This window comes from Echiichthys vipera (genome assembly GCF_963691815.1).
Source record: "Echiichthys vipera genome assembly, chromosome: 22".
Classification (NCBI taxonomy): Eukaryota; Metazoa; Chordata; class Actinopteri; order Perciformes; family Trachinidae; genus Echiichthys; species Echiichthys vipera.
The window spans coordinates 18,794,482-18,815,009 of record NC_139847.1 but is presented as its reverse complement, the minus strand read 5'-3'; the positions used below and the strand labels follow the sequence as shown (position 1 = coordinate 18,815,009).

General features: G+C 43.0%; 1 protein-coding gene across 1 annotated transcript in view; it reads right to left on the bottom strand.

The window, feature by feature from the left end:
• Positions 1-3,160: 3,160 nt before the first annotated feature.
• ache (acetylcholinesterase (Yt blood group)) overlaps positions 3,161-20,528 on the bottom strand; it is a 35,109-nt gene continuing 17,741 nt past the window's right edge. Inside the window, exons 2-9 of the mRNA XM_083937586.1 lie at positions 15,699-16,222; positions 14,714-14,937; positions 14,359-14,619; positions 12,645-12,867; positions 12,282-12,512; positions 10,985-11,177; positions 9,849-10,027; positions 3,161-8,237 (exon numbers count right to left, since the gene is read on the bottom strand). Coding sequence (XP_083793712.1) covers positions 8,116-8,237; positions 9,849-10,027; positions 10,985-11,177; positions 12,282-12,512; positions 12,645-12,867; positions 14,359-14,619; positions 14,714-14,937; positions 15,699-16,131 — 1,866 coding nt within the window. The 5' untranslated portion in view covers positions 16,132-16,222 and the 3' untranslated portion in view covers positions 3,161-8,115. The remainder of the gene's footprint in view (positions 8,238-9,848; positions 10,028-10,984; positions 11,178-12,281; positions 12,513-12,644; positions 12,868-14,358; positions 14,620-14,713; positions 14,938-15,698; positions 16,223-20,528) is intronic.

The window sequence follows — 20,528 nt, the reverse complement described above, 5'->3', positions numbered from 1 at the left end:
AAAGATCACTTTTGTGCCCCCCCCCAATCCTGACATTGGATCTGCACACACCCTTTACGCCCCTGGCCTGATTTGGCGTCACAGCTGGGTGGTTCCTGCGATGCCGCTCTGTTGGGACCAGGACCTGAACAGCCGGTTCCTGGTCAAAGCTTTCCCATCCATCCACCTGAACTCCTCCTTATCAGGTTTTGTGGCTCTAAAACAATCACGTCACTTTAGATCCACACTCTCACTGTTTGCAGAGTTCTCTTCAGTTCCACATTGATTGTATTACACATTTGATCAAATGACGGATGCAGACAGTGTCCTTTAATGCTGCTCTCTTTGCTTCACCAATTCACGCTACTTAAACGTGACTGTTGGGCCACTCCAATGAAGCATGCTGCCTAAAATGTGGGGTTTGTCTTTGACTGATAGATCAATTCACTTGACAATAATACAAGTAAATACAAGACTGAAGTGATCCTGGGACACATTTCAAATTTCAGAGTTTAAAAAAACTTCTTATGAAGAAGAAGAATACCTTAATAATCCTGCAAGGGGAAATAATTGGGAGATAATGGAGAGATGTCAGAGTGAGGGGGCTGCCAGTGACCAGCGCCCCGAGCAGTTGGGGATTCAATGCCTCGCTCAACAGCACCTCGGCAGTGCCCAGTAGATGAACTGGCACCTCCCCAGCCACCAGTCCACGCTCCATTCATGGTCCACACAGGGACTCGAACCGGCAACCCTACAATTCCAGCAGGTAGTTTACAGTAAAAGCACAGTTTAAAGGGGTCATTTACATTGAACATTAAAAATCACATTATGATCAGGGAAAAGAGTTCTGGGGCACACTGATTATTTTTCAGCCTTTAATGGTTTGGACACTACTGTGTCTTTATCCAGGTGAAACAGAACCATCGGCCCATAGGGGAGCACGTCTCATTGGACTCAGTGAAGAAGTGAATTAGTCCTGTTTTCCTCAGGTCGTACGAGAGAAATCAGTCAGAAGCTAGAGGATGGAACGTTAGCGTTTTACTTCTAACTTCCATTGCATTAATCCTTCAAAACCCATAAAGAAGAGTTCATTTATGAAGATTATCTCAACAAAACTTTTAAACAGACAAAACTTTTGTTCGTCACAGAACTTACTTTCTGCAATAATCCAATGGAAAAGTGGACTTTTCGTCGCGGGAACCAGGGCGATGCTACCTTCAGGGTCTGCCTACAAAAACCTTCATCCCTGCAGAGCCCTATGTGTTTGCCTCGTCTTTGTTCTGCTCGACTCTGATGAAGACACACTAATGTTAGTCTGTTTGCACCGTTAAAGGTTTCAGTCCTTGCCTGTCCATTTTTAAGTCTGCTGTCTTTGAGCTGAGGAGCACCCGATTTGGGGTCGTCCCTTTGTTCCCTGGTCATATAAGTCTCTGCCTTCGTGGATTTAAATCAGCATTTTGTTGGGTTAGGGGTTATGGTTAGGGGGTAGTGTTAGGATCTACATAGGCCTATTTGCCAGGGAATTCAGCACTGATGACGGACAAGGGAACACAGGACCCCTTTCACATACAAAGCGGGGCATAAGACGGTTTTTGGTCTCATCTGACCTTTCTTTGAAAGAACATAGGACAGGTAAAACCCTGTGTGAATGAAACACATTGTCATCACTCTGAGGTTTGTTGAGTGGAGATGTAGCAGCAGGTGGCAGGTGGAACATTGGATATAAGCAGGGGATATTTGGTGTCATGACAGCGAGTATGCTAGATGACAGAGGGCAAAATGATTTGTGCAGAGTTTAATATAATACAAACACATTGAGTATATGATTTTCAGCTGCTCTAGGTGCATACAGAGGACACTAGGTGGCAGCATGGAACCACTGTCAGTGAGTGAAGGGCAACGCTTCCTCTGGAGGCATGAGTTTGGTTCTCATTTTCCTCTCATGTGTCCCTCTAGGGCTACGAATCCAGTTCATTATTTATGGCAAAAATTAAAATAGTCATGGCAAGTCTCATAACTATCACTGAGTATATCATAGCGTTGACATGGTATCATCTCTAATGAGTATTTTTTTATTTGTGTCATTTTTCATCTGCTTTTTTTGCGTTGCATTGTGGAACGAGCTTCCGCAGATGTAATGAAGAACAGTAACAACCACCACCTGGAAGTGTTTGGTACCCTGGATGGCACGGTTCGTGTCGCATGCTGAGACTCAATAAAAGCATCCACGTGGACAGAAGCAGCAGGGTGTCTTTATTTCTGTTGCTATAGCTTAACCAAGTCAGCATTCATGGTACACAGAGACATACTGGGCAGCTACAGAAGCCTTCAACACGTACAGTACTAGTGACTGGAACAAACAACGATGAGGCAGAGGACGGAAACAAAGTCAAACAAACAGAGAGATACAAGAAGAAAGATTTATGGCACTCATTTTTAGTTTATACTCAGAATAATATTGCTTTTAAAACACAACCTCTATCCATCATCATTGTTGTTTCATCACGTTATATTTTCACTGCATTTAAATATCAAATATATTCCTTTACTGATGTATTTACGTTATTGCTAACATTAAACGTACCTAACATTAGAGATATATCAGTTACTTTGATAATAGTTTTGTTCAAAAGTACAAAGTTTACAGAAAATAACAGTCCAAGTTTGGAAGGATATACTGGGGACGGGTGGACTTGAGGACATGCACAAGGATCTGATAGGAGGGCTGAAGCGGGGTCTCCCATTGGATGAGAGGAGCTGTCACTCACACAGCCAATCACACATGCATTCTTCACTGGTATTTTAGACATCAGGTACAATCCTTTATTCATATTTAGTTCTTTTTTAAAGCTAGACTACTCTACTCCGATCCATTACTAGGAGCTTTACATGCCGACAGAGACGCTTCGCTGGGACAGCCATCAGCCAATCACAGCGCTGATACAGTTCCCTCCCACTGTTAATAAATAAAAATGGCAAAGAGGTTGACAGACAGGTACAGTTAGTGTACACACACACACACACACACACACACACACACACACACACACACACACACACACACACACACACACACACACACACACACACACACACACACACACACACACACACACACACACACACACACACACACACACACACACACACACACACACACACACACACACACACACAGTGATGTTAAATGATGTACAGCTGTACACTCAGGTGAAGTAAGATATTGATAACGTGTTATACGGTATATGTATATATGTACGTATATATATATATACAGACATATATTTAAAAAACATGTATGCGTTTTTGTGCGACAGATGATAGCTTGGGTGTGTGGATTATCGTGTCCCCGCAAAATAGTAACGTGCACATTACACAGGGCTATATCCATATCCAGAGGCGGATTAATGCACAGGCTGGCCTAGGCTGCAGCCCAGGGGCCCCAGGTGTGCAGGGGCCCTGATTGGCCAGACTATTTTACAGTTTTTCTAATTCACTACACTGAAAAAACAAAACAAAAAAACTTGCCTGATTTGATAGATATGCGACACATTTGCCCAATCAGCTGCCATCATGTGGCCGGGTTCATAAGGTCAGTTTTGTTGTCAGATGATACGTCAATATGTCACTAAGGAAATGTGATAGACTGAAGGAACAGCGGGACCAAGATCTACTCAAGAAAAGTCCTAAATTTACAGGATTTTTTAATGTTGCAGACTCTTCTTCTGTTCTAGCAGGGTTTTTTTTCTGATAAAGCGTTATTAATAATGTGGGGGGCCATAACAAACAGTAGCCCAGGGGCCCCTGACTACATTACTGCGCCACTGTCGATATTGTGACACGAGTCTAGATAGTAGTGTCTTTCCTTGCCCGTGTTTTTTTTTCCAATGACAATGACATTAATGTTAGCTAGGTGGCTATAGCTAACACCAAGCTAGCAACAAGCGAACGGCGCGTACGGTGTTGAAAGCACACAGCGAGAATCCGTATCCGGTCGATCTGCTTCCACGGTTGGGCTTTTGTGTCATTGTTGTGACAGTTTCCTGAACAGGAACACCTGTGACGACACCAACGCTTTTCTGAAAAGTTCAGATGTTCAGGTAGAAGCGAGCAGCCGCACAAAGAAGGCCAGAGCGCTCTCCGCATCGGTAGGAATTGAAAAAGATGCGGGGGCGCATAAAAACAGGTGATGTGGTCACAGGCCTTTACACGTTGGGTATCATCATATGACAGTGTTGTCTTCTCTTGGTTTGAAAGGCTGTATCACAGTAAAAGGATGTGATTCTCTGTATGTACCACACTGTTCTAGCTGCTCTTGTATTTGCATCTACCCACTGATGATGATCCAAAATCTCACTGTGTAAATGGTTTGTCAAAGCACCGATACTACAATATCGTCACAATATCAATATGGAGATATTTGGCCAAATATGGTGATATTTGTATATTCTTCATGTCGGTCTGCCCTAACATGATCAAGGGATTTTACTTACTACAGGTTAGAATTGATGCACACCAGATCCATGTATACTGAGCAAGCAGATAACTCATTAGGTATAAATATCATGTTTCGGGAGGAGTCATGTCATCACCTTCCAATTTGCAGATTTGAATCATGTTAAATAAAAGCCTTTGTCCTAAACTGTCCCAATAGAAATAAATGAGTCTATCTGTGCGACGTTTAGCCGATTTTTGCTGTGAGTTAAAAAAAAAAGAGCATGTCGGTTCATTAGTTTGGAATTTGTGTCAATTTGAGTATGAGGTTTTAAACTTTTAATTCAATTTTAATAATTCATTCATCAGTGCCAGTGTGTAAGTTTACACTCTCTCTCTCTCTCTCACACACACACACGCACACACACGCCCACACACACACACACACACACACACACACACACACACACACACACACACACACACACACACACACACACACACACACACACACACACACACACACACACACACACACACACACACACACACACACACACACACACACACACACACACACACACACACACACACACACACACACACACACACACACACACACACACAGCTCTTTCTAAGGGGACACGAGTTATGTAATGACGTGTTTCTCTGACTGTCTTTTCATCTTTCCATCATCTCCACCTCTCCTTCTGCCTCCACCCTCTCTCTCCTCCTCCCCTGTCCCTTTCTCCTTGCCTCATCTCTCCAACGCTCCCCCTCCATTTTCCATCCATCCATCCATCCATCCATTGTGTCCTGTTGGCTGGCAGGCCAGAGGCTGAGCCAGCGCTCTGTCACATTACCCTGCTGCTGAGTGAATTACTCTGCCTCCATTAGACTAACGAGAAAGCAGGAGGACGGAGGGCGGTGGGGGAGGGGGCAGGGACGGAGACAGCACGAGGCCGAGAGGGGAGGAAGGCGAGGAAGGAAAGAGAGATGATGAAGAGGAGAAAAGTTAGATGAGGTGGAAGGAGAAAGATACGGGAGGGGGTCGGAAGAAAAGGGTGGAGGTCTGACACGAGGGTGAGAGGAGGAAGATGAAAGAAAGAGAGTGGGAAAGACAGGAGGGGGGGTGGAGGTTGATCAGAGATGAAACAGGAGGAAGACTGAGAGGCGGAAAGCAGGGCAACAGGGCGGTGACGGAGGCAGAGGAACAGATGCAGGAGGAGAAGAGGAGGAAGGAGGAGATGGAGAAGGGATGAGAGGGGTGTCGGGGGCAGAAAAATCCAATGAAGGAAAGAAACATGGAGAGGTGGAATAAAAAGGGAGGGAGATGGAAGAAGTGAAAACGACAGGACAGAGAGATAAAGCACTGTAATGGAGAGAGAGAGAGAGAGAAATGTTAATGAAATACATCACAGCTGTACATGACACTGAGTGGACACACACACACGCACACGCACACGCACACGCACACGCACACGCACACGCGCACACACACACACACACACACACACACACACACACACACACACACACACACACACACACACACACACACACACACGTACAGTACAGTACAGTACAGTACAGTACAGTACAGTACAGTAATGGTTCCTGAACAGGGCCGGAGCCAAGACTGTAGAGGTCACACCGATGACACCACCTCAGTGCTCCCACCTCACTTCTCACCACGAGGTTTGGATTGAAAGACGCACACAAACACACAAACACACAAACGCTGTATATTTAAAGGGTTAACTTTCTGAATGACAAATGTCTGGAGAGACGGTTGCTAGGATTCACGGTATCCCTTCACACCCCCCCCCCCCCCGAGCCGATACTACGTTTGCTCCCTTAATTAACATCATAAAAATGACACAATGATGATAACAAATGTTCTGAGTCTCATTTTTTTAAAAAAAGGAACATTTATTGAACTTAAAAAAGGCGTCTCCAGCAACACGGAGCTGCCTGTGTACGCCTTACTGTAAAAAATGACGGGAATGCCCGCATCGGCCGATATTTGCACCGATCTAATTGGTATTTACCGATGTTCGGCCAATAAATGGGTGCATCCCTAGTACTGCTCTCTGCCACAGTACCATTCTGAACCAGCCAATTGCACCAATAGATTTCTATATTTATATACACAGTTTATATATAGTTAAGCAGGCTCAGGCTTTTATTTTGAATGGTAAGCATGGATAGACTGAATCCGGTATGCACTGCCTTTGTTGAGGTTTAAAGGCGTAAAGTTTTCTTTCTCTAAAGTGACACTTTTAATCCTCATTTTTGTATTTCACTGTGCCAGATCTCAGAAAAATCTACCTCAAATTAGGTCCCTTCATCCGCGTGTGATATCGGCGTTATATGTGAAAAATGTTGACTCAGGAAGTGTCTTCTGCAACTTACACAGCCTCTCTTTAACTCGACAGTGGAGCTGTTGACTTTGCATCTGTGTTGCACTTGCAGCTAGGGTCGATCAGTCGACTAATCAGTTGTTTTGGTCTCCGTCAACTAAGATTCTTTAGTCAATTAGTCAGTATTTATGCGTTTCTCAGGCCGAATGACTTATTTCCAAGGAACTTTACTGATTTGATGATTCAAATAACTCATCGATTATCACAAAATCAACAGTGGTAGTCAACTGAAGATTCATTTAATCGAGGACAACCCTACTTGCAGTGATATTCGATCACATTTTGACCTTTTTTTTTTACATTATTTATAGACGTTTGGAGCCGCTCAGCCCCTCCACCCTATTTCTGATGTGTGAATAAGACAGTGACAGGTGTGGCACTAAACTGCTGACAGGCCAAGGCGAGGAGGGCCATACACAAGAACACGACTTGCTTCTGTTCAAGCGTCACGCTGATTTGAAGTGAACTTCTGAAATGTAAATTAGGCACCGATCAGGTGGGCTGAATGTCAAACACCATCTACAGTACGGATGGAAGGATCCGGCTTAAAAACTGACACGTCACATCAAACTAGCATAGCATAGTAAACAAATTGAGTCTATTGTTTCCACGGAGCCTTTTCGCACAAAAAGCTCACAGCTTATGGCTTTACCACTTGAGAAACACACACGACAAAGTGAAGCAGAACACCACAGGTAATGGGAATAGTGGTCATAGTAGTGGTTATGAACAAGAACAAGACTAAAAGGCTTTGACAGAAACAAACAGTGATGCTGAGTCCAAAACAACCCAGAACAAAACAAAACCCTGATATGTTGGAGAGAAGGAATCCTCAGAAAACAAAAGATGAGTTTATGAGATCAACAGTAAACCAGCAGTGGTGCAGTGTCATGAGCCTGAACACACGCGCACACACACACACACACGCACACACACGCACGCACACACTCTCGAGGTAATGACACATCTTTGACATTTCTAATATTCCTTCATATTGATGACAACATCCCTCCATAGCCCTTCATTTCCACAGAGACACACACAAAATTCAGAAAAACAACGCAAAAATAAATAGTATAAATAATACAGATACAAATCAACAGTGCCTGTGTTTGCGTGTGGAGCCAAACAGACAAAAGACAACAGCAAAAAAGAAATCAAGTTTGAATGAAGTTAGACTTCACTGAGGGGCTATGGAGGAAGATAGCCATATCTTGTTCTCTCTGACTCCCCCCTTCCCCCCCAAACCCGTCACTCTCTCATCTCTCCGCCGAGGCTCTTAGAGGTCAGTGCAGCGCTCCTGCTTGCTGTAGTGGTCAAACTGGCTCTTCCAGTGCATCATGTAGGAGGACCAGCGGTGGAACTCCACCTTCCACTGACGCTCTGCCTCGTCTATGTTGTCTGAGAGAAGAAAAACAGCGGTAAGCACTTGTTCTACTTTGCGGTTCTTTCATTTGGTGTTCACGCAATAGTTGAGATATTTTCAAGTGTGGCTGTACGAGGTATCTATCCATAGTCAGTGTGTTACCTACAGTAGATGACTGTTAGCACGTCGAGACAGGAGGACTGACACAGACGCTGCTGTGGACGGGGGCAGCAGCTAGACATATTTCAGACACCTAAAAAAAGGCCCACTTAAAAATGCTGGTCTACTGCCTCCATCGGTTAATTAGTTTGTTAGTTTTGTTAGTTTCTAACCCTTTAAATGGGACCTATATATATATTATACACTTTTTCAGGTTCATACATGTATGTCTAGAACATGTTTACTGTATATACTTTAACGGTCAAAAAACACTTTATTTTTCTCATATCGATGCTTCCTCTGTCTGAGACGCTCTGTTGCGGTGCCTTTCTATTTTAAGCCCCCCTTCGATAAACCCAGTCTGCTCTGATTGGTCAGGAACTTCCTGGTCTCTTCCCCTTTGTTACTTATAAATGTCGCTAGAATGTAGCTACATGTAGTAAACAGTGGACTGTGCCAATAAAGCGGCGTTTTCTACCGTCTTAATTAAACGCTTTATAAGCACAACACAAACTAACATGTTGTAGCAGGAGAGCTGTCCTAACTTAGTCAACGCAAGCAACAAATATTACAGTTTTTTCTGCCGTTAGCATGTTGCTACATGTTGTAAACAGCAGCGCATTCTACCAGAGCTGTGAGTAGATGTACTTCAGGGGTGTTCTCGGCGTGCTTTCCTGGAGCAGAAGGCAGGGCAGCTGGTGGCACAGTGGTTAGAGCAGTCTCCCCATGTAAAGAGGCTGAAGGTCCTCGAGAAGCGGCCTATATAATAAAGGCTTGAAAAAATGCCCCCCCCAAAAAAAAAAAAAAAAAAAAAAAATCTGAGAAGGCTTGATGTCAGACTGCCAAAGTAGAAAAACTGTCTGAAAGGAGGCATCAGTCTATATCCTGAGCAGATCTGCTGGTTACCCATTAACACATTTACCTTATTATTTGAAACTTTGGTTTAGCTTGAACATCCGACGATGAAAATGATTGTTTTTGTCAATGTCTGATGGCTTTGAAGAGAACATAGATGTATATAACAGCTTCAGTTCTCTGTCGGAATCGGCTGTCTGATGTCAAGGTAAAGTGGTGAAAATATGCTAAATATAGCGTACATTTGAAACAGGTGAATAAAATACATTAAGCTGCTAGCCCCGTCCACAGCAGGACATTTCTTAGCTTCTGTGTCAGTCCTCCTGTCTGCTTCTCCAGACTGTCATGTGCTGTAGGTACACACACTGACTAATAGGGAATGCATACAACCACAAATATCTCATCCATCCCTTTAAGCTACCGGCAATCACACTCAACACTCCCATAAACAAAAAATGTTAGTTGTGTCTTCTCAAAGTTAGAAAAGGGCTTTTATTGTGAAAAATCTGAAGGAGATGTGGAGGTTGTTTGACATTAGCATGACACCAAATGAGATTATTATTATTATTGATCTTTTTTGTTTTTTAAGCTCTCAAAGATCAACACTGGCAACAAAAGTGGGACCAATTTACCAGTGATGTTGAGGAGGCGCGGCAGGAAGCGGTTCCAGAAAGCACACATCTGGTTCCTCAGACCTTTGTAGACCTTCACTGATTCAGTGTTGAGTCCGATGTGTTTCTGCTCACTGACGGTGAACAGAGGCCAGCGCTTCCTGCTCTCCACCAGCCCGTCATGGTTCACATTAGGATTTCTGACACAAATCAAGAGATGCAGGTAGAACAAGGCAGGGTGTTACAATTAAAAACAGATACAAAGAAGATTTCAAAGATTATCTCCACACCAGTTTTGTAGGTCCACTTGTGTCTAATTTAAGCTGTAAAGTAAATCACTAGTTGAATAGGTGGTAGTAACTAAGAGCTGAAGAAGGACTCTGGTGCAACCCAATCCAGGTTTTTCCCCTGTCAAGTTTAAACACCTCTATAAGACGTGTCCAATGACAATCCTATGAAAGTCCAGAAATTGTTGTCAGACATTTGTCCACCATTGTAGCTCCCCCATAAACCTAAACTAAAGGTTGGCCAGCTGGCTGTGGCTTGGCTTGGTTGGATGCTGACTGCAGGTCACTTAACGACCATCGGTGTTGTTAATAACAAGTGCTTTCTGAAAGTTACCATGCTGATGTTTAGACCTGAGGATGGTGCTAGAGTTCCGAGGATCACCAAAGTCAGTGGGCCTCATCCTCTGGGGACCATGAAGGTCTGCATCACACGGTGTGACAATCCATCGATTAGATGCTGAGATATTCCAATGAATAAGTGAAAACTTTGCCCTGATGGAGGTGCTAGTTCATTTCGAATTCATCATCTGGGCACCATTGTGCCATATTTTGTGGAAATCTACCCCACAATTTCAGAGATATTTCAGTCTGGACCAAATTGGTAGACCAAACGACCTACCAGCCAGTCCCATAGCGTCCCTATCTCTGCTGGGAATGCCACAGAAGTATCAGGAGTGTTTTACTGAGAAATACATCATCTGACCAACGGTAACTTCTAGTCTGTCGCTGACCACCTCATCTACTCTGTAGCTAAGCAACCTAATCTAGATGGACTTCTCTGTCCTCACCTGTGTACTCTTCTCTCTCTGCTGCTCATTATAGTCAATAAGTACATAGCAGATTCATTCTTTACGATCTGTGATGCCTCACCCAGTCCGTGCAAAGTTGGCCCAGTATTTCATCATGCGTTGGCTCAGTTTCTCCTCCTCTATAGTGTAGTTGAGTCTCTTCTCCAGTGGCAGGCCGAAGACAAACTCGATCTCGTAGCCGTGGATCACGCCCATCCACTCCGGCCACGCCAGGTTGGAGGCTCGGTGGTCGAACAGGTAGAGGTAGACCCCCCCTTGAGGCGCAGGACAAGAGAAGGACAAGTGTTTATTTAGTGTCTGCAGCAATGGTCTGACATCACCGACCTCTGCAGATGCTGGTTATATGCTCTGTGTGCCTCCCACAGAGCATTTCTTATGACCTCATCAAGGTCATGGAAATATTATGCTGTTTTTTCAGTCATGAAAATCACTCACCTTTCGGCAAAATTTGCCGTTTTGAAACCAAAATAGGTGACCAAAATACGTGAATGGTGTAGATCCGCTGAATTGTATTGTTTTGTATTGTGTTGTTGTTACTATAGCAGTTCGATCATTTATGTTGTGTCACTTACCATTGTGTCTAATCACTTGCCTAATTGTGTCTTGTCTTTGTCTTGTCTAGTCTACGCATTGGATAGGGAGAAATTCAATTTCGATTCCTTGTTTGTCTTGTTCATGTGAAGAATTGACAATAAAGCTGACTTGGACTTGACTTTGATGAGAAAATATTTGTGTGTGTGTGTGTGTGTGTGTGTGGGTGTGTGTGTGTGTGTGTGGGGGGGGGGGGGGGGGGTGTTATGGACGGGACATTAAGGTTTACCAGAGCTTAGTGAACTGCAAACGTGTTCGCGCCTGAAGGGAGCCTTGAATTCTATAAAAGCATTCACAAGCGCAAGAGCAAGGAAATAAGCTTGAAGGGCCTCGCGTCGGGGAATACTGCGACCTGATTGGTTTGTGAAGTGTACAAGCAGTTCGCTCGTGTAGACCGAAGCACTCGGAACCTGAACAGAAGACACCTCACCGATTTGGACAGTGGAATAGCGTTAGTTGTTAGTTGCCTGACTGAATTTAGTGAGCGATGGTTCCAATAATTTGAATCATTTCTGGTTCATTGAGGTTCCCCGGCAGCTCTGTTGACAGAGGCTTAACGGTAGCTACAGGTGATATATAGGGAGAAGAATTAAAGCTGCTGAAAGAGGCATCTGTCATAATAATAACCCCCGTATCCATCTCACCCTTTTCACACCTGACCCCTTTTCATGCCTGTTTTGGTAAAACACTGAGACAGTTGTTTTTATGCGTTAGCAAACATATAATATAGGTTATTGGAACACACAGACACTCTATCTATATCTGACCTTGTGAGTTTCCACCGCTGTTCATCACTCCCATGTTCGCCTTGAGGGCGCTATGCTGGGCGTAGGTGCGAGCAAAGTGGGCCAGCGGGCAAATGACGTTATGGTCACCCACGATGTCGTCCATGGCTTCCCGATTCTTCACCCCGTTGTTCTCATCCATCCAGTCAGTATACTGCAGCACCACCGCCTCCAGGCCGATATCATTTGCGTGTGGTACGCCCAGCTTGACACCTGTGACATTTAAAGGTAACGGCATGATTATGGAGAACTGTCAGATTCTGCAGTTACATTAACAATGTAGAGAAGAATGTTGCAGTATTCTGCAGTGTCTCCATCCGTTCTTTTCAGCAGAGGGAGCTTCACCTTCCAGGAAGTCCTCTCTGGAGATGAGGCTTTCGTTGTCCTTGCTGAAGCCTGGAGCTCCGTACAGCAGGAAGTAGGAGCCCTCGTCCTGGTTGACCCCGAGCAGGATCTGAGTGTCTTTGAAGTTGCCTGAGCTGAGCATGGCCTCGGGAGTGTCGGGCAGAACCTCACCATCCACCACAGGGACAAATGAAAAGCGGAAGAGGGCGGACCACGGCAGGACCTGCTCAGAACAGGATGACAAAGGGACCGCTGAGTGAAAAAACACCTCAGAGACAACACTACCTTTCACTTATGTCTGACTGTGTAGCCTGATAGATGTGCTGCACCCCGGCACATCTGGTCGTGGATCTCAGAATGTGTAGAGAGCAGAACTGAAGGTATCATGTATTTGAATGCTTACATCTTGATTTTTCTCAATATATATGACAATATAATAGCTGGGTGTCATGATGATATATATCGTCATGGCAATATAAATATGACTCTATCTGTTTCTATCCCGATGTCAGAAAACCACACTTTACGTTCTGATCTTTGCTTATCATGTACATTTTGCTCTAAAGTTGTTAATAACGTGAGAAAATACGACAAAAATAGACTTAACTATGTGGTTATTTGATATAGACTATTAACTATTTGAATGACCATAAAACATGTTATATCCTGACATAATATTATCCAGATATAAAATGACCTATGTCGGGATAGAAGATTTGGGATTTTTGAGAATATATAATGTCTAAAACTTTTGATACTGAAGCATGTCTGGTTGTATTAGACCAGTGTGAATCATGTTGTAAATCTGTGAGTATTGATTTATGTGTTCCTCTTTTTTTTAAAGATTATTTTGTTGGCAGTTTTCAAGCCTTTTTATTTATTATTATTTATGGGTTCTAAAATACTGTCTGGTTATTGTATTTTTCAATGGTTTCCAGTGTCCAAATATCCATAATATATATAGATATGTCAATATAAAATGACTTACCATTATAGAAGATTATTGTCAATAATTCGCATGGAAAGACCAAAACCAACCATGTGTATGTTCGTCTCTCATACTTTCTGACTTCTTGTCTGTGGCTCTCAGGCCCAATCTCGCTGCTTTCTACTGAAGATGTACATCTTTAAAACAGCTCGCAAATATATAGTTTCATTTCACAACAGGCTCAGTCATTTCCTAAAACTGGTCAATGTAGTTTTTAACACAAATAACTCAAAAAGGAGGACAGTGCGGGTATGTTAGGGAGTATTTACAACAGCAGATTAATCCACATTTGGTGCCGTAGGTTATTTAGAATCATTAGCCACCTTTCCACTCGCTTTTCCATGGTCACCTCTGGTCTTAGGTCGCACAGGGCTGGGCCCATGTTGGGGCCATGTTGGTGTCATGTTGGTGTCATGTTGGGGCCATGTAGGAGCCATGTTGGGTCCATGTTGGGGCCATGTTGGAGCCATGTTGGGGCCATGTCTGGGCCAGTTTGCAGATGAATATGGCCCACCGTTTACCCATGAGCCAAGCAGCTACCGTGCCCTGATGTGGAGACTGGCTATCGGCAGATAGTATAAAGGCAAATGTTTTTTGTTCTCCTGGCCTGTTCTCCAGGGCCTGTCGGCCTGTCGCACGGTAGTGGAAAGATGGCTAATGTGTATTGATGCCTGTGTTTCAAGGCCTAAAAGAGGATGAAGTGTTTACTGACTAAGTCTGCATTACCTGCCACTCTTGGTCAATGAGCTCCTGTGGACTTTTACTGCGCAGACAGTCAACTAGTTCAGTGTCATTGCCTCCGTTGCAGCCAACCAGTTTGCCCAGCAGTGTGGCCCTTCTGCGGGCCTCAGCGGGGCTAACCGAGGCCCAGGGACAGTTGGGGACCCCGCTCTGGAGGATGGCCCTGGTGAAGGTAGGCCGGCTGTCTGGAGACAACAGGTGGAAACCTACTGAGGCGCCACCAGCACTCTCACCAAAGATAGTCACCTGTTTGGAGCGAATAGAGAGATCAGGATCAAAATGGACATGCACTTGATTCTTTGTGTAGAAAGAATAGAATAAAGAAATGAAACTAACTCACTTGTTTTGGGTTTCCACCAAATAAATGGATGTTATCTTGTACCCACTGCAGTGCCATCCTCTGGTCCAGCAGACCCACGTTACCAGGAGCCTCAGAGGTGCCGTGCAGAGCCAGGAAGCCGAAGGCGCCGATTCGATAGTTCATGGAAACCACAATGACTGTCTCACTGTGAGCTAGGTAACGACCATCATACACGTCCAGAGAGGAAGAACCGCTGTAGAACCCTGGAAATGTTAAATATCACAGTATAGTATTAGACTATTGTGTTGCAATCTCCCACAAATAAAGTGATTTTATTTCAGTATTTTTACAGTTTGAGGTGTTTTATGTCTATATTTATACATAGTTCAATATATTTAAACCTATAAGGAAATAGTTGAAAATTTAAGACACACTGTCATAGTCTGGGAGGCAGATTACGCCCTTTTCTATATTTTACATTATAACCCAAAAATTTGGTCAAATCACTCCAGTAGCTGCAAAATCATTGGCTAAGATGATCCTGGTTCTGCATATAAAAAACCTTGTGCTCTGTAAGACCGATTACTATTTCTTTTATATGCAGCTTATTGCATATAGAAAGAGCAGTTTTGTCTAGTGGCTAGTCTGTGGGGACTTGACTTGGAAACCAAAGGGTATCTGGGTTCAAGTCCCTGTATTGACCAACTTTATAGAACTGACTGGTGGCTGAAGAGGTTCCAGTTCATCTCCTGGGCACTGCCCAAGAAAATTCTGAGTTCAAGCATTTCAAACAGGTACTTTGACTCCACATTGACTTGTCTGCATAGACTGAAATGACTGCTCTCTACAAAGAGTGGAGGAGTGGACACTCCTTAAACAGATGCCTGATATCTTTAATTACATTTTTTATACTCTCTGCAGGAGCACAATGTACAACCTGGTGCACTGCTGACCCTATGGCAGAATGAGTCATGTCTAAGTGATTTAGATTCTGTCTTATTCTGAATAAGTCGTGACCAAGTACCTCCGCCGTAGATCCACACCATGACGGTGAGATTGTGTGGTCTGGGTGAGGAGGGCACCCAGACATTGAGGTACAGGCAGTCCTCGCTCATATCTTTGTTGGGGTTCCACATCTCGCTGCCCTGGAAGCCGGGGAACGACGTGTCCACAAACTGGTAACAGGCATTGGGGTAATCGTTGGCCTCATACAGCCCTGTCCACGGACGCTTGGGCTCAGCACGGCGGAAACGGCGCTTTCCTACCGGCGGCTCACCGAATGGGATTCCTAGGAAAGCGGTGACGTAGCTTCGGTCCGGCACCTGCATGCGGATGCCGCGGACTCGACCGCTACGTGTCTGAACGATGAGGTCTGCTTCGCTCTGTGTTGAGCAGGTCGGGATGAGGAGGGCCAGGAAGAGGATCGGGGAAAGAAGGAGAAGGACGGAGGTCTGCATGATGGACAAAGACTGTCTGTGCGGCTGGAGCTGTGGTCGTGATTCCCTCTCCGATCAGGGAGGGCAGGGTCTGCTCTGCTTCCCCTCAGCTCTTCAGGCAGACAGAGAGAGATAGAGGGAGAGGGAGAGGGAGAGAGAGAGAGAGAGAGAGAGAGAGAGAGAGAGAGAGAGAGAGAGAGAGAGAGAGAGAGAGAGAGAGAGACAGACAGAGAGAGAGAGAGAGAGAGAGAGAGAGAGAGAGTAATGTGATTACGGTAAAAGAGAGTGATGAGGACAAGGGGGGGGGGGAAATCAGATGAGGAAAGAGATGATAAGACAGAGGAAGTAGGAAGTGTCATCAAAGTAAATTCAAAGATTTGTTCAAAGAGCTTTTTGTCCAAGAGTACAAATATTGAATCTAATATAACACAAAAAAATATACATATGTATTTCGGTCAAGACTAAAGAACAAAGCACAAACCTAGAAAAATATTTTTCCAGAATCTCTGGATGGGTCATGCTAACAAGTTTTACATTAAATACATTCGGAAATGAATACATTTAATTGAGATGTAATAAATGTAGGTCTGGGTAATCAATATACAATATGGAAAATTAATGCAAAATCACGTATAAAACAATCAAACAGTAATGATGATTATCTAATGAATTGAGACTGTTGTGCATTACGCCAGGCAATCCTCATTACGTGCTCATTTTTGATGGTTTTTACATGGAGTCATTCATTTGGACAACTGGAACTGTATTAAATTGATAACACCACATGACTGAACACCACAGCCAGTTAATAAACACGTGAGGTTGTCTTCACACCCTGATGCTTCCCAGAAAGGACTTATTAAATATTTAACACAAAACCAAGACAACAGCAGTCCGACAGTGTCCTGCGGACAAACATGTCGGTGGAAGAGTAGAATCAAACTGCTTCTGTGTGTGTTCAGGAGCCTCTGCTGTGCGATGATCACTGTTCCACCACATGGATCCAGCTATAGATAGACTCCTTTCAAGAAACAGGATCCAGTTTAAAGCTTTCTAGAGATATAAGGGCTTCCTATTGTCACAAAACACAGACTGCAAAACCACTCCAACTGCCAAATACAGAGTGCTACTCTGAGTAATGGAGAACACATGCTGTGCCTCAGATAAATTAACTGCAAAGCACTGCTCACACACCCCAACTGATGGGATTACTTGATATCCTGATGTAATTTACACAAAGTGTATTTTAAAACATTTGCTATGCTGTATTATTACTCCACAAATACAAATGCCTTTGTTTCATCTATCTCATACTGACAGTGAAGAACAGGTACAGAGTGGGAGAAAGATTGATTGGCACAAGAATTGTGTATCATATCTTCTGCTGTTCTGAATCGATCCACCATTCATTATTGATAACATTGGGTGTTTTTGGACAGACGGTTCTGGGGACTCCCTAAGAGGAACTGCCCACTGGGGAACTCCCCTGGGAACTACATATTGTGCCGAGAATCTCATCGACGTGGGAAAACTAACGAAGGCAAGCTGTTTAGAAATGAAAGAGTCTTCTTTGTTAGGTTCATCAATGATCAAAAATGTTCTGAGGATTTTAGTTTTTGAACATCATTTATGTTTGAGTAGACTCAGTAGGCCTAACTGTAGCATTCCCTTGCTGCCTGCAAGGTGGATGTAATTCTCAGCAGACATGCAAAACTCTGCAAAACACCTGTCCCTCCACCTCACTCCCCGCTGATGGTAGTTAGCCAGCCTTTCCGTCTCGGATACGTTAGCGTCTCACTGCTATTTACAAAATAAAGGATTTTGTTGAAGTGCCTTGGTTATTATCCACTGTATACATACTGTATTTATACTGATATGCACACTATGATCAGTAACATCTATACTACCTACTTTATTGTTTATGTACTACGCACTATACTTTTCTGGTTTTGGTGATGAATACGTAAATGTAAAAAGTTTAAAAACTGTCATTATGTTTAAATACAATACGTAGTGACACAACAAAGTTTTAAAAGTTCACAAATATTTTTATTGCATCACAAATCATTTTTTAGTAAAGGTGAAAAAAATCTTAAATAAGGTAATAATAAGCCCCCCCCCCCCCCCCCCCCCAACCCCCTTATTGAACAAAAATATAAAAAACTCTAAAAAAAACAAAACAAACTCTACAGCCATCAAAGGGAGAGTGGAATTCCCAGTGAAGCCCAGTGGAAATGCTGCAGATGGTCATTTCTACATACACACAGTGCAGCCTATAAATGATTAAACTTACATTTGTTTTTGTTATTGTGGTTCATACATTCATGCACAAACACTTTCACTTTCGACTTCTTCTTTTAATAGACTACATCAGATGAGAAGATGGATTTTCCGTCCAATTAAATTAATTCTACTTGATCTAAACTGTAACTTATGGGCTGGAGCCAAATCAAGGTTACTGTTAATGGAATATCTTGAGCAAACTGTAGTCAGTTCACCGGTAAAGTGTCTACTACAAATTCAACACTAACAACTTATTGTCAGTGTTTTTTTAACATGCTAAAATCCTACATTGTCCATTCTCTAGTAATGAAAGCCTACTGACCAAAACAGGATTTTTGAGACTGATACCAATACCCGTTTTAAGAGAAAATGTTTTTCCAGATAAAATATGGACCAATATGGAAGCAGATATGGTGAATTTTTGAGCTTTTCTATGTGAGTTGTGCACCAATATGACTCATATCCTCCTCACAGATAACTTTATTAAAAATATTTAACATTATTCTGTATACATGCATATCTGTAATAGGCGGACATCAGCCAATGATATCGTCCGAGAGATAGATCAGTCTGGCTCTAACTGCAATTGCTAAGATCTCTATTACCAAGTTTCCAGAGTGAAGGAGGGGAAGTTCTTTTATTTCAGAATGCAGGCGAGTTAAAAGCCCCTCAGTACTTAACAACAAAGGCTGAGACAGGTGTGTGGTCATGAAGGGACTATAAAAGGCATCAGAGTTAAACCCTGATAAATGCCACACCTTTTGATGGATTAATGTGGCACTTACCCGATATGCACACTGGAGATCAACATTAGAGAACAAAGTATTAATACTTGATTTATTCTGAAATACTGTTTTTTTTTTACCGTTCAGAATGCGATAGAATATCCTCTGTGTCTATACCACTGCTGTACTAACATGTTTTATTAAATTACCAAGGCACTTCAACAAAAACCTTTATTTAGTGAAAAAAACAGTGATCAGAATGAGAGAACAGTGTTGATTGTGTCAAAAGAGAAGATTTCAACAATGTTTTCTTCTCTAGGATCAGGAATGTGTAAGAAACCCACTCCAGTTAGTGAACTGTGTTAGAGAGTGAGTCAGAATGGACCAAGATGAAACCAGAGCAGTGTGAGAAACTAGTGATGTCCTGTGGGTGCAGATGTGCTGAAGTCATTCAAAGCTGTGGCCTCTACACTTCCTGTTCATTTTTCAATCCTAGAGAAGAAAACAGTGTTGAAATCTTCTCTTCTTACACAATTAACACTGTTCTCTCATTCTGATCACTGGTTTTTTCACTAAATAAAGGTTTTTGTTGAAGTGCCTTGGTTATTTAAAGAAACATGTTGGTACAGCAGTGGTATAGACACAGAGGATATTCAACCTAATTATGAACGATAAAAAGAAAACAATATTTCAGAATAAATCCAGTATTAATAATTTGTTCTCTAATTTTGATCTCTAGTGTGTATCCTAATAGTAAGGAATGTAATAACTCTAAGACAAGGGTGTCAAACTCATCGGCGCTTTGGCGGCAGGTTTTCATTCCAACCAATGAAAAACACACCTGATCCAACAAATCAACTGTGTGAAGACAGTTCAGGTGATTGAATTAGCCGAGTCAGGTGTGTTCTTGATTGGTTGGAATGACAACCTGCAGCCACAGCGGCCCTATACTGGATCAGTTTGACACCCCTGCTCGAAGATAATAAAACGTATAGTTTTATAGTCCTGGGGGAAGGGATATTTGTTATTTCTCCAAATTTTTTTTCTATTTTTTTTCTATTTAATCAGAGGAAAAACAAGGAGTGTGTCTTGAATAGAATCTGAAAACATACAGCTCAATGAGCAAAACAGACAGCTAAGGACTTAAACCAAAAGAGAACAATTCTTTTGCCCTGAAGTGAATAGGGACACCGAGTTTAAAATGATAGTTGATACATACAATGATAGATAGATAGATAGAAGGACAAATCAATGCAGCCTTTGCACCTAATAAAAAGTCATTAAAGAAGCAGGCGTGGGCTCCAGTATCCTGACTTTTCCTAACTGAGGGTTCTATATGCCCTCATTAATTACTCAAGGGGATGCTATTCATCTGCAGCGACCTGATCTCCACAAATAGCCACATTGTTA